General features: G+C 44.9%; 1 protein-coding gene across 4 annotated transcripts in view; it reads left to right on the top strand.

Annotated features, from left to right (window-relative positions):
- Positions 1–14,471, top strand: part of CETN3 (centrin 3) — a 514,649-nt gene that overhangs the window by 154,146 nt on the left and 346,032 nt on the right. For all 4 annotated transcript variants that reach the window (XM_069627612.1, XM_069627611.1, XM_069627613.1 and 1 more), the window contains one exon: positions 13,940–14,090. In XM_069627612.1, coding sequence (XP_069483713.1) covers positions 14,047–14,090 — 44 coding nt within the window. In that variant the 5' untranslated portion in view covers positions 13,940–14,046. The remainder of the gene's footprint in view (positions 1–13,939; positions 14,091–14,471) is intronic.

Genomic DNA, 14,471 nt, shown 5'->3' with positions numbered 1-14,471 from the left:
CCGCGCCCGTTGGCTTCAGTTCCGTTTTTCCGATAGCTTTCGCTTCGTGTCACGAAAACAGCACTTCAGTTCTTCAAACTATGTCTTCCTCATCGAATCCTTCTATGGCCAAGACTGGCTTTAAAGAGTGTCAGAAATGCGGGAAGAAGGTGTCAATCACCGACCCCCCCCCATCGAGTTTGCCACTGGTGCTTGGGTCCGGACCATCGGGTTGACGAGTGCTGTTCCTGTCAGGCAATGACCAACAAAGCTCTCAAGGAACGAAGAGGTAAATTGGTGGTGGGGGAGGAAACCTCAAAGTCTTCTTCGAGAAAAAAGAAAGACTCGGCTGAGTCAAGTGATACATTACGACACAAATTGAAGAAATCGAGGTTGAGGAGTCGGTCTAGGATGTCGTCTTCTAAAATAATTGAAGAAAAGACGTCGTCCTCCGAGACACCTACCCTTCAAAGCATGATTCCCCTAGAAAGTGGGAGTCGTGCAGAGCCTCGATGATGAGAATCTTTGAGAACGCAGGCCAGACCCCCTTGAATAATTCTCGTGAAGACCATGCCCCAGCTGATTCCAAAAGTGACAGAGGGAGGTCGAAGACCAAACGGTCAAAATCTGACGATAAAATCATCGAGGGAAACATCTTCGATACTTCATGCAAAAAGCAAATCACGCCTACCAATGCAAAAATTGGAGGCAGCACCTGACAAAATGGCGTCAGGTACCCAACCGCCATTGTAGTCGATATCAAAGGTTTCCTCAACGCCTCTGTCGAAGGCCTACTCGATGCAAGTACCAAAGGCTTCGACAGCTTTCTCGATGGTGCTTACATAGAAAGCTCTCAACGGTGTCGAAGGCTCCTTCGACTGTGTCGAAGCCTGCGTCGATAATCGTCTCCCTTGTTGAGACCAAGGGCTATGCCCATTACATCACCGACTAAGATGTATCATCCTGAGCCTAGACAACATTTTTTTAAATCCATGTCTTCCATTTATGATGAGCAATCCTCTGAAGAGGGTATTTCCCCTTCTGGTGTAAGATTTGGGACAAAGGATGTTCCTGAGGATTTAATAGATCCTCATTCTAAAATGGCTGACCTATTGTCATGACCCTTGCCCCTGGCCCTCACTGGCAAGTCAGCCTTCCAGTCAGGGCCAGGTGAAAGGCCTTAAAACCTCATCCAAGACTCCTTTGGCGCCAGGCTCATAACCATCATGAAGACCAACATTAGAATAGGACTATTTACTTGGGACTATTTAACTTGGGGGGGGGGGGGGGCCCAGCCAACATGGAGGCACACACAGCCCAGTTACAAGGAACTGAGCTATGCGGTCTAGTCTTTTGGGTGTGGCAGGCCTGGGACTATTTTACCTTAGACTATTTAAACCACACCCAAACAGCAGAACATGCTTTGCGTTATTCTGCTGTGGGCAGCGTAACGCTCACCGTGTCCAGTTCTTTAATGCCAGCTTACCTGAAACCAAGGACCTGCAGAGAGAGAAAGAACACTATGAAACTTACCTGGAACAGTATCCTGTCTTCAATCCATCGCCAACTTCACTTCCACTCACCTGAAGGTACGAACTCCATCATCCGGTACTGCATGCATCCTGGAATACCATAACCTGGAAAGAGGAGAAAGAAAGACAGCATTAGTAAGCGTTTACTCATGTTTCCTTCCGAATGAAGAAAGCCACACAATTCTTACCTGGGTAGTCATCTCAGGTCAGTGTCCTTGCTGGAACTGCAAGGAGAGAAAAGACACAGGTTAGCAATATAAAAGGCGAAACGGGGCCACGCATTACTCACCGCGCTTTCGCCTACCGGCCCTTGCTCATCTTCAAACTGCATGACAACTCCAAAATACCTTTCCATACCTAAAAGGAAAGAAGCAAGACATTATTATTCGAACTAAGAGGAACATAAGAACTGCATATAAAGACTGTAAAGCAGCAAACCTATGGAGTCGCAGTAGGCCTGGATTCCCACGGGGGGGCTTGCACCGGTGAAGTAACTTGATCGCTGCTCACCCCCCACATCGACGCATCCCTGCCATGAGAAGCAGGACGGAGAATCCACCTTCTACAATATTAAGGTGAGGAGAGGGCCCAAGGGGGAGGAAGGAGTTGAGGCCAAGGGAGGTGGGAAAACGAAGACAATCTGGTATTGAATCCAGCTCTCCTATATTGCAGACCCATCTTTAACCAGAGGCCTTACCAAGGGACCGGGAGAGGGTTCAAGAGTGCAAATCATCCAACCAGGGCTGGTTGGCGTCCCCGTGGATACCAGGTGAGCATAACAACTATGAATGTCTCCAGACAGCAAGTGGTCTAGACACGTCTCTCGAGTTGGATTTTGGAAGACCTGACCGTGCTGATCATGCAGACTCAGGATATAGGAGACTTATGAATAAGCTGACAGAATTCATGGGGTGGAACAGGAATTCCCCTACTTACCAGCAGGATGACATGACAGACATTCTATGTGAGGGTCCTCAAAAGGATCCTGTCCTTCCATTTCATGTAGCTCTTCAAAAGAAAGTTATGGCTGCATGGGAAAGCCCTGAGTCGGGACCTGCAGTAAATAGAAAATTCATGAGCAAATACAGGCCCTCTTCTGTTGAACCTGAATACCTGACAAAACATCAGTCACCTGAAAGTTTAGTGGTCCAGGCAGCCACATCCACTAGGCATTTGGCATACCCTACAATTTGCCCCAGACAGGGATGACAAAAAGATTGATACATGGTCGCGCAAGATTTTCTCTTAGGGGAACATGGCTTTAAAATGGACAAATGTGACTTGCACCTTGGCAAGTTTCACATACACCCTGTGGGATTGCATCACAGCGGCGGCTGAACACATTCCTGATGGTGAGGAGCGAGAATGTTTTCTTGCAATTGTGACAGATGGAAAGGAGGCTATGGGGTAATGCCTTCAATCAGGACTGGACACTGCTGCCGGCATCAGCAGGACCATGGCATCTAGCGCAGATTTGTGTGGCTGAGGAAGTCTGGCTTTGCACCGGACGTTTAGGCCAGGCTACTTAATATGCCATTTGACGGCTTGAGGTTGTTCGGTAGCAAGGCAGAAGTTTAGAAAACCTACAGACCTCAAAGAGGGCGGCTAAATCACTTAGCGCCTCCATGAAACAACCTCAACAACACTCCTACTCAGGCTCATCTTCCTGGAGGGGTCGTCCCTTTCGATTCTACTCCTCATTTGGGAGAGGGAAGGGACAGGCTAGTCAAAGAGGACAGCAAAGAAAATGTCCTTGTAGTGGAAGAGGAAAGAATGCTAGAACAGCTCCAGCAGCGCCAACTGTCCCCTCAGCCGCTTCTGCAGCTGCCGCAAAGCCACTCTGAGGTCTTGACCGACAAGACCCCGGCGGGAGGCAGGATCTCTCAGCATCTGAACAAATGGTGGGGCATTACTTCAGATTCTTGGCCACTGGAAACAGTACCCCAATGTTGCTGCCTTCCCCTTCAGAAAAGACCTCAAGATCATATACTGGGATACAACTATGCCAAAATTCCAGATCCGCTCCTGTTGCAGGAGATTTTAACCCTGCTAGAGAAAAGTGCAATAGAACATGTACCTGTAGCGGAGAGGAACAACGCTTGGTATCCCCATACTGTCCCAGACCAAAAAAGGATGGGGGATTGAGACCCATCTTGGTCTTGAGAAACTTCAACAAGTTCCTCAGGAAGGGCAAGTTCAAGATGGTCACACTCTCTCAGATCCTTCAGGCTCTCCAACTCCAAGAGTGGTTGGTATCATTGGACCTTCAGGATGCTTACTTTCATGTGGCAATACATCTCAAACACAGAGTACCTGAGGTTCGCAATTGGCAATTCTCACTGTCAGTTTTGAGTTCTGCCATTCGGGTTGACCTCCGCCCTGAGGGTTTTCACTAAGCTGATGGCGGTAGTGTCAGCGAGTCTCAGAAAGGGGGGATTCATGTCTACCCTTACCTGGGCGATTGGTTAATCGGGACACGTTCACCTGAACAAGCCCAGGAACATCTGAATACGACCTGCCACTTTTTACACAGACTGGGCTTCTCCCTCAATTACAAGAAGTCAAATATGATAACATTCCAAAGACTTCAATTTTTCAGAGCAGTCCTGGATACTTCCTCGGGCGAAGCCTCACCTCCCGAGGTGAGAGCTCGCCACATTCTGCAGATGGTAACAAAGTTCCAGAATGCCCAACATTAGCCGGCCTTCGATTTTCTAAGGTTGCTCGGTCTCGTGGCATCTTGCATTTTTCTGGTGCCAGAGGCCAGATTGAAAATTAGATCCCTACAATGGGGGAAATGTCAGATCTTTTGCAAGTCCCGGCCAGAGTGGCACAAGATCTTCTATGGTGGACTTGCAAAGACAATATCCTCAAAGGAGAATCTTTTTGGCAAACATGGCTGGAGATAACAGCAGTGACGGACGCCTCACTTACGGGGTGGGGAGCCCACACCAACGATCTGACTATCAGCGGTCGTTGGTCTCCATCGGAGTCCAAACTACACATCAACCTTTTACAGCTGAGGGCAATCACACTAGCGCTGAAAGCCTTTCTGCCCTCTGAACAGGGAAAGAGTATCCTGATAATGACGGACAACACAGTGGCCATGTACTATCTCAACAAGAGAGAAGGCATAGGATCACTACCGCTGTGCAGAGAGGCAACGCAGCTCTAGTTCGGGGCAATACAAGAAGGAATCTCTGTCGGCAGTTCATCTAGCCGGGAAGCAGGACATAGCGGCAGACGCTATGAGCAGGCACAGCACAGTATCCCACAAGTGGGAACTAGCTCAGGAAGTCCTTTAAGAGATCGTCACCCTTTGGGGAACCCCTCTAGTGGATCTGTTCGCGACCAGGGTCAACCGGAAGTGCAATCAGTACTGCTCAAGGGAATTTCCCCCAAGAGGAGCTCTAGGAGACACGTTCGTGGTGGACTGGGTATTTCCGCTTCTCTGCAAGTTTCCTCCAATCCCCGTGATTCCTCACGTAATCAGGAGGTTGAGAAAGTTCAGGAAAACCATGATCCTAATTGCCCCGGATTAGGCCAAGAGGACGTGGTAGCCAGACCTTTTAGACATGTCCATCTGCCCTCCAATACGTCTTCCACAAAGAGAGGATCTCCTCTCGCAAGAGGGAGGTCGAGTTCTCCATCCAGATGTCAAAACACTCAGCCTTCACGCATGGTTTCTGAGAGGCTGAGATGTAAGGATTAGGACCTCCCGGACAACATAATGGAGATTTTGCTTTCCTTTTGCACTTGGCCAATTTGGGGCTCCAAGTTGGTACAATAAAAGGATACTTGGCAGCGCTATCTATTTTTAAGCGCTCCTCGGAGGAAGTCTCTTACTTCAAAATGACCTCAGTAATTCAGTTCCTGAAAGGGCTCACAAATGTGTACCCTCCAACACCTTTTCAGGTACCCGTCTGGGATTTAAATTTAGTTTTAAAATTCCTCACATGTATTCCATTTGAGCCCTTGCACTCTTGCCCGTTAAGGCTCTTTACTTTAAAGACAATACTTCTAGTGGCAATCGCATCAGCCCGCAGAGTGAGTGAGTTGCAGGCTCTGTCTTGTAAGCCTCCTCACACCATTTTTCATTAGGACAAAGTTATTCTTAAGGTCAAACCCTCTTTTTTGCCAAAAATAGTCTGACTTCCACCTATCGCAAAAGAAAAATCACCTTACCGTCTTTTTACCCTCCCCCTCATGCGAGTAAAGAGGAAGAAAGACTGCACAGACTGGATCCCAAGAGGGCTCTCCGTTTTTACATCTCCAGATTACCTACATTTCGGCAAAGTGAACAACTCTTTGTCGGGTACACTGGACTTAAATTGGACCTATCGATAACGAAACAAACATTGTCCAGATGGATAATTTTGGCAATCACTGAATGCTACAGGCTAGCTGGTAAAGATCCGCCAGATTGGCTAAGAGCAGGGGCATGGCAACTTCTACAGCTCTTCAGATGGGTGTTCCGGTGCAGGACATTAGTGCAGCGGCCACCTGGTCATCTATGCACACTTTTGTGAAGCACTATTCTCTAGATTCAACATGACAAGTGGGTCTCTTTGTCAAAGCTGTCCTTCATACAGTCCATGATTAATACTTTCTGGTACTCCCTCCTCCAAATTCATACTGCTTTGGGAGCCTATCTAAGATGAGGAATACGTGGGAAGGCAGAATGCATTCGAAGAACAATTTACTTATCAACTGTAATGTTCTTTCGATTGGATGTTCCTCACACGTATTGCTCATCGACCCACCCTTCCTACCCCGCCATACAGTTTACGTATTTTACACTCAATGTTCCTTGAGAGCTTACGGTCTAAGGGGTACTCCTCATCAATTGAAAATATACGAAAAAACAGAACTGAAGCCAACGGACGCGGCTCAAGCCCTTTATACTACGGATGACATCGACACTCGACGGCATCCTTCGAGGGACATCGCCGACGCGACCTCGAGCACAGCTCCCTCTGGTGGAGAATTTTTTTTTCTTCGAAGCAGCAAAGCTGAAGATACAAAATATATGGGAGGAACATCCAATCGAAAGAACGTTACAGTTGGTAAGTAACTTGTTCTTCTCTTTGACCCCTCCCTGTGATTCTTGACCTGTTGAGACATGAAACAAACACTAGTCGTTGTTGGGTAATCCTGCATCTAGTCACCTAATGTCTTTGCTACGGTGTGCAGTCATTTTTTCGAAAACATAATGTCGAAAGACAATGATGTCGAGAAAAAAAATATTGCAAAAAAAAAAAGTCAAATTCTTTTTTTTTTTTATTATATATTTATTTTGGGGTCCGGGAATTTAAAAAAAAAAGGGGCTAAAATAAAATAGAAAAAAAGGGGGGTTGGGGGAGGGGACCCCCCATTTCGGAAAAAAAAAACGTATTGAAAAAGAAATGCGACTTTTTTTTCGAAATTTTTTTTTTCTCCAAAAAATGACTTTCAACATTTTTGTTTTCGAAAAAAAATGACTATGAACCCTTTGCTACACTATGGGCATCAGGAAGTTACGCTCTTCGCCCACATGTGTCCTTTACATGTGCCCTGCTGAAAAGCAGCCACAATCTGGGGAGGATAACTGCACCAGTGTTCAGGATTATAAACTCTCTTGCCACATCGTGGACAAATAATCATGACTTGACCTCTCATAATTTCCCCTCCTCTGCCTCATGGCTGGCTTTCTACAATACTCTGCTTTATAAAGACAACTTGAAAAGTACACATTCCATAGTGTCACTCAAATATATAAATCCTTATTGAACGATGTCTGATAAAAAGTGTACAATTGTGGCCTTATCCCCACCTACCTCATCTTGACTGGAAAGCTACAAATATCAGAATGCAATTCAGCAGAATAGTCTCTAAGTACAATACTTTCAAGGACTGACATTGGAAAAGTAAAAAAAAATAAATGGCTGCCATGCGTTTTCTTAGTTTGCTATGAGATATTTAAAAGTAAGAAAACACATGAATCCTGAACTGTTAACTGTCTCCCATCCATGCAGTAACCCGGAACTATCCTGCTTAGCTTCAAAGCGAGGATTGTGTTTGCCCCCTCAGGCCACTTTGCTCAAAGTGGTCTTTTAACTTGTGCTAATTTATTAGGCAACATGGCTTGAGGGTGCCACCCGCTACTTTGCTTTGAAATTAAGCAGGGTCAGTCCTGGTTATTGCCCGGATGGGAGTACTGCATGCCTATTGTAGGCCCTGGGCAGTGATATATATATATATATATTTTTTTTTTTTTTCTTTTTTCACCTGTGACTTCTCTGTACCTGTTTAAAATATATATTTTTTTAAATAACTTTTTTCGATAGCCTCAGTTACAGGACTACAGATAACCTTGGCTATCCGTAGTCATTGTATGTATGAACTACAGATAGCAGAGGTTATCTGTAGTTTTCTATAGCTGTGAATATTGGGGGGAAAAAACCAGGAGGAAATGCTTTCTTGCCCTCCCCAATTGCCCCAATCATCTGTGCCAGATCTCTCCACTCCGCAGATGGCCTACTCACCTCCCCTGCCCTTTGCCCCCACAACACACGCAGTTTCTGTGACGCAGATTGCTTTAAGATGTCTGGTATTCACGGATGTAGCCGAGGTTACAGAAAAGCTTTGTGTTGCAAGTCTCTAGACCCCCCTCCAACTCCCAAATTTCACTTGGTGCCCTCTTACCACCCCCACACCTTTAGACTGATGGCATTTGCATGTTTTTGACCTTGACCTGCAAATGGCTTTTTTTCTGCATTTCAATTTCCAATCACCTCGTCTAGAACTTCGGCTGTCTCTCGTTAAAAAAACAACTGCACAGAATAACATCTAAACCACAAAAAGGCCTCTTTTAAACACTTTGTGCTCAAGTTGTTTTGGACCTGGTGCAACCATCCATCGGTTTGGGCCGTGCGGTCTGGCAAAAATAGACTTTGTTTGTCTATGGGAAAATGAATGGGAAGTAGGCCACAACTTTGGATTTAATTTTTTGCCCTCTTAATTACTTGTTTATTTTTTAACTCATTTTTACAAAACTTTGCAGTCTGGGAGGTGTGGGAGGGGGGCGGCGTGCATCCCTTACTAGCTTCAAGATTTCAGGCAAATCTGTTACTCAAATCAAAAGTTATTAACAGTAGAATTTTTCGAGGTTCCTGTGGGAGTCGGGACTCACCTTAACTCTGCTCTATGATGTATATATTAACCAGAAAGAATATTCACGGCTAGTAGGGCGGGCACTTTTGCACAGTCTCTAGATCCAGTGAAGTATAAGGCAAGTCAAAAAACGACCCTTCTACTTTTTGTGTTATTTAAGTCATCTTAATTTTATTGTAACCGTAATTTTTAGAATGATCCATGCATAATTGTTACTCACCACACCAAGATTCGGAGATTTGAAACCGGACCTCGAGGACAGAAGTGGTGGAAGTCTCAGATCAACCAGTCTCGACCTCAGCTACCCTGATTTTAATAAATCTGGCTTTCTCAAAAGAGGGGCTCTTTTCTATGATGTATCCCTCTGCTGGGATGATAAGACAGACAGAGGTATTAATCAAATAAAAGAGTGGGGTAGACACATACACCGCTAGACCAACAGCTGAAAAGAAACCACAGAAAGGGTTATAAACGGCAATGCTAAGAATAATAATTGTAAGACAATCAACGATCAATGAATACCTGAATACTAAGTTGGTTGGAATAGCAGAGCAGATACAGAACCTGGAAGAACAATGCAAAGGACAATAAGGAACTAACTACTGAGTAAACAAATCCCCTTAAAGCCCTATGTAATGCACAACTGACCTGGAAGGAGATGGTTGAGGAGCCAAGAGGGGAATCTAGTTCAAAAGGACACAACGACAGGAGAAAATAATAAACAGGAAGGTTAGTGAGGGAGGCAACACCCGAACGGCATGAGGGACGCACTAGGTACGGGTTGGTGCAGATAACGGCAAAGCGTCCTGAACTGCACTTGCAATGTAAGAATACAAATCCAGCACAAAGTCCAAGGAAGGTAATTTCTTCACAGCGGGAGTAGGCAGTGTTTATCCAAGAAGCAAATCACAGGAAGTTATGACAATGAAAACACACTTACGGAAAGCAACTAGTGTCAGGCGATGATTGTTTTAATGCAGCCCTTGTGGAAGGAACCCAAAAGCTACAAAGCATAGGAAACGACTTCAAACAGCCATCAGCAGTCCAGGAAACGTTCTGAGTTGTAACAGCGTGTAGAACCAAAATCAGCTGGGCAATCCGTGAACAGTCCAAAGTGGAAGGTAAGGTCGAAAACCAGGAAATCTAAGTTGAAAGTTTTGAAGAAGGACTTTAGCTTGAGGGCTAAACACGTATGTGTAGACTACAATTGGCAGCACCGAGCCCCGAGCAGAACCGGATTAAGAAGGCAAGGGGCAGGCATCGGTGTGCGCGTAGTGCGTAATGCGCGTGTCAGCTGACGCGGTCGATACCGACGTCCATACAGTGTCCATGGAAACGATAACGCTGCCACAGCGATGTCTTTCCCCGGACGGTGTGAGCCAGTGTAACTGCCGAGGGAGGCTGGCGAGAACCAAGCTGTCGGAGCGTAACAATAATGGAGCGACTGACATTCCGCTGCCTCTGCAGCGTAATCGTGGTTGCAAGATATATATATATATATATATAAGTTTGACTTGGTGCACTCTTTTTAACATATTTTACCAAGACCCCATATGGATAATACTCAAAAAGCCTGTCTCAAAAAGTAATGAATTGTCATATGTGTTTGTGGACCAATTTTTCTTTGATACTCAGGCCTATTTTATATCCCAGTCCTACATGGACCAATCACCTATCACCCCCTCGTAGTTGTTGGAAAGAAAGATGTCTGTTCTCTCCATGAACACAAGTGGAACGGGGCAGACCCCCTGACCTGGACTTCAGGTCAGAGCTTGCTGGCACTGATGAAATCAGGTTACCACACAAAAGAGGCCCATGGTGCAGAGGCCTACCGGGAAATCTCCGGAGTAACCTATATGCCAGTGCACCCCTGGATATCACCGGAAGTGACTTCCCAAAATGTACATGTATTTATTATTACATTCCCTTGATATGTAAGGGCTCAGTCGCGATATGCTAATGCTGGGAAAACACCCAGTGGACCATCATAAGCAAGGAGCAGTTTGTGGTATGCCGGTAAAGCCTCCTATGGCCAGTTACTACTACTGTCTTATATCTGTTAAAGCCTCTCTTGTCGGGTATAGACATTATATGCTAAATACTGCTCCACATGCGAGGCGCTGAAATAATATACAAAGTGCAGTTTCACACACTGAAGTAGTGCCATTTTATGCCAGGTTGAGACACGTGTGCAATGTTTAGTCTTTTTTTTTTTCGTTCTAATTTCTCTTTTTACTTTGCTTCCTGTTTTTGAGTCATGCAGGACGTGCTGCTTGTGTAATGCTGCCTGTGCCTCCCTTTCTACCAGTGTCCCCTGCTCCCAACTTTCTCCTTTCTTTCATGGTTTTTTTAAGGTGTTCCCCTCCAAATCCCTGTTCCACACCTGCTTTGGCTCTCCCCAGCCCTCAATTCTCGCCACCCCTCTTCCCTCTTACTGGCCAACCGTACTGCTACACCTATGCTGCCTGATGCCGTGTGCAGCTTTGCTCATCTTCCACACAGCAAACAACCATTGGAAACGTCTCTGTTGCGCGGTCTCTTTCGGGTGCCATTTTTGACACCAAACGTCTAGTCGTCATATGCAAGCTACAGCCTTACAAGTCCAAGTGCTGTGATCCTATGTAGCATCTGTCTCCTATGTCCTGTCGTTTTATGATGGGCGGCGGGAGAGCCTGATATGGCAGATGACGGATTCGACTGGTTTGTTTTTTACAGTGCAAACCTAACTAATTCGCTGCTTGGCCATCTCAATTTAAGATGTTAAGGAAAGTTAGGCCCTTTGAGGTTAAGTGGTTTGCCCCAGATCACACATGTTGGTCAAGTGGAGCAGCCAATGTTGGTGGCCTATTTCCAGTTTACCCAGTAGATCGCGTCTCCTGCCACTCACTCTTTAGTTTTTCACCAACCTGTTAGGATTTCTGGATTGTCTTTCATGAGCATAACACGTTTCTGTTTAATAAAGCGGATATACAAAGCACCAAACCACTTTCTAAATTAATCTGAAAATATATAAGAAATCTTTATCGAAACCTGTTGGGTAAAACACATATGATGTATTGTGATGGGTTGCAGGATGAAAACTGTTTCTAGCGGCAAGCACTTCGTTCAGTGAATTATCTCAATCACTTTCTCCTTACTGAGTTATAGAAAGGTAATCACCTTAATGTACAGAGATCAATGCCTTGCACAATGTTTACAATTGTCTCGCTCAAGAAATAAAATGTAACACTTAAGCAGATTTCAATAACCCAGATGACACATACATGCACATAGAAAATGTGTAAAGAGAAATTCAACTTTCTACACAATCCCGAAGATTCCATGGCACGTGCTATTTTGTAAAATGTTTATTTTCCTTCCAATCCGCAAAGCATGCACTGCTTCAGGATTTGGGTGTGGTGGTGACTCCCAGTCAGCAAACGGTCATCATTTTGAAATGTAAACAGGACCTAACACACCTAGGAGCTCATTTTCTGAGATATAACGTCAATAGAAGATGTAAAGCTGCCTTCCATTGACGCCACGACTCATTTTCATTCATTTGTTTAGCGGAGAGTAGGTGCTGGAACACAACTTATGTTTCAACTGCCTCCATTCCTCTCCGCCATACAAATGCCCCAGCATTTGCACTGGCATGCATTTTCAGTCCACCCGCTTTATGCGCCAGCATCAAAAAGACGGACTCCGTCTGGATGCATTGTAAATGATGCCTGCCATGCGTGCATGGAAGAAAGCGTTTGCAATTACAATTAAACAATGCCTTCCATGCGCACATGGGAAGACGGTGTTTAATTGTAAAAGCTGCCTGCATTGCGTGCATTGTAGGTGGCGTTTACTCATTTGCATGGCGGAGTTGGAATGTGCAGGGCAAAATGTGGTGTCGCACGTGTATGCCGCTTTTTGCCTTGCACATTCGCGCTCCACTTTGCAAATGACCAAAATTTGGCAACGGGGTGCCGCCTTTGTGTATGTCTACACATAACTGCTCCCCATTCCCAAATTACGTAATAGAGAAAAAATAGCATTTTAGTATAGTGTATACAAAGCAAAGTGATTTATTTCAGGCCAACTTTTTTTGACAGAGCAATCAATCCGTCTTTGAAATCAAAGTGTGAGGGCTAGTTCGCCAGGGGCCGCAGAGTGAGTGCCAGGGATACCAAGCAGGTTGCCAGTGGTGGTAGCAGCAGCAGCGGATACCTCAATTGACTTACATGTTGCCAGGGCACATTTTGTTTACCGGAGCAGCTCCTGGTGCCCGAGGGCCCACTGACCTGCACTTTTTGGGTGAAAAAGAAGTGGGTTTTTGTTTTTTTAGGAGTGCAAAGTGAAAATTGCCAGCAAGCTATGCAACACTTGTGTATAGGCGGGTTATAAATGCCATATCATATCACCTTGACTTTAAATCTTAGGTTCTACTTTTCACGTGACTAGAGGAGCCAAGGGGAAGCCATCCGTTTACACGCAATTCCGTGTACCTTTTTTAAGTAGGCCTTCCAAGGGGCAAACTTTGGCTATCAGTGACCTACAGATTCTACTATCCATTGTGTAGTGGTTCTGTCTTTGCTCTCAATTTTGTAATATGGCGCAATGATTTCAATGCTGTCCAAGTGTGCGGGCACATGGAAATAGAAACGTTTTTGGGTAGGTAGGAATAACTATCTGCAAGTGATGTAGACTGACTGCATTGTATGCTGATGCTACTGCTGCAGAATGACGTTGCGCATAAGCATTTGGCAACATTTTCTAATGTAGCTGGAGCCTTACTTTCCGTTTACATGAGGTAATTGCCGTTAATTACATTAGCCACAACCACTTTCAGCATGATACTTCTAACTTTCCCAGCAGCTCTTTCCCGGAAGACTGTAATAGATTTGTTTTCATGCTAAGTGCAATCTTCAGAAGACTTACTATCTGGCATTATGCACAGAGGCAGAATTGTGATGTTGGGAAGCATGGAATTAAATATTTATAATTGTTTAATGATCAATTTCTGTGTTTTTCTTCATTTTATATATCGATGTAGATTCCTTCAACACTGCATCTGTTTTTTTAAATGGTTTATCAGTGGGTGGTGTTAGTTTCTTAGATATTGGTTTTCTTCACCCTTTGTCATTTTTTTAAAGACCCACTACATTTATAGAATATCAGCACACCAAGGGTTAGCTTGTTGACATGCATTGCTATCTAGTCTACTCAAATTACCTATTTAATTATTTCACATGAACGAGTCGGGGTTCAGCTTTTGAAAAACAAAATTCTACTTGTGTTGCTTCCAGATTTTGTTTAGCTTGGGCGTGATGGTGATTTTCTGGTGAGGTGTCAACACACGGCACGATCGCTGTTTCTCCAGGCTTCTTACGCTTTTTTCATTCTCCTAACTGGGATGTCTTCTGCTACCCCAAACAACGTGGGTCTGGAATTCCAAAGGTAAACTTTGAAGTTGGAGAAAACAGTACAAAATGTTAATATTTATTATTGTGATGCTTGCATGTGTGTTCTATTTCTTTTTAAGTTGTTTCATGTAGAGATGTTACAAGTAGAGCTGGACACAAGAAAAGGTTTTATACAGAGTGCATCTTTGTCATTCCATTTACAGAAACACGGGCCGCAATGTAAAATTACTGATGTGGGAGCAGTTTTGACTCTCTTGGTTATATTTTGGCCTTTTTTGAAGTTCACCATGGCCTCTGGAAATGGACGCTTTTGCGAATCACGGGATCTAGTCACTTCTCCCCAAAGTGGAGCCCTTTTCTGTGAGGCTAAGGAGGTGAGCCCGCTACGCAACATTCCCCCTAGGGGTGGCAGTAA

This window comes from Ambystoma mexicanum, chromosome 6p (genome assembly GCF_040938575.1).
Source record: "Ambystoma mexicanum isolate Mex_15411 chromosome 6p, UKY_AmexF1_1, whole genome shotgun sequence".
Taxonomy (NCBI): Eukaryota; Metazoa; Chordata; class Amphibia; order Caudata; family Ambystomatidae; genus Ambystoma; species Ambystoma mexicanum.
Note: the sequence above shows the minus strand (reverse complement) of the source record. Positions and strands in the feature narration are given on the sequence as shown.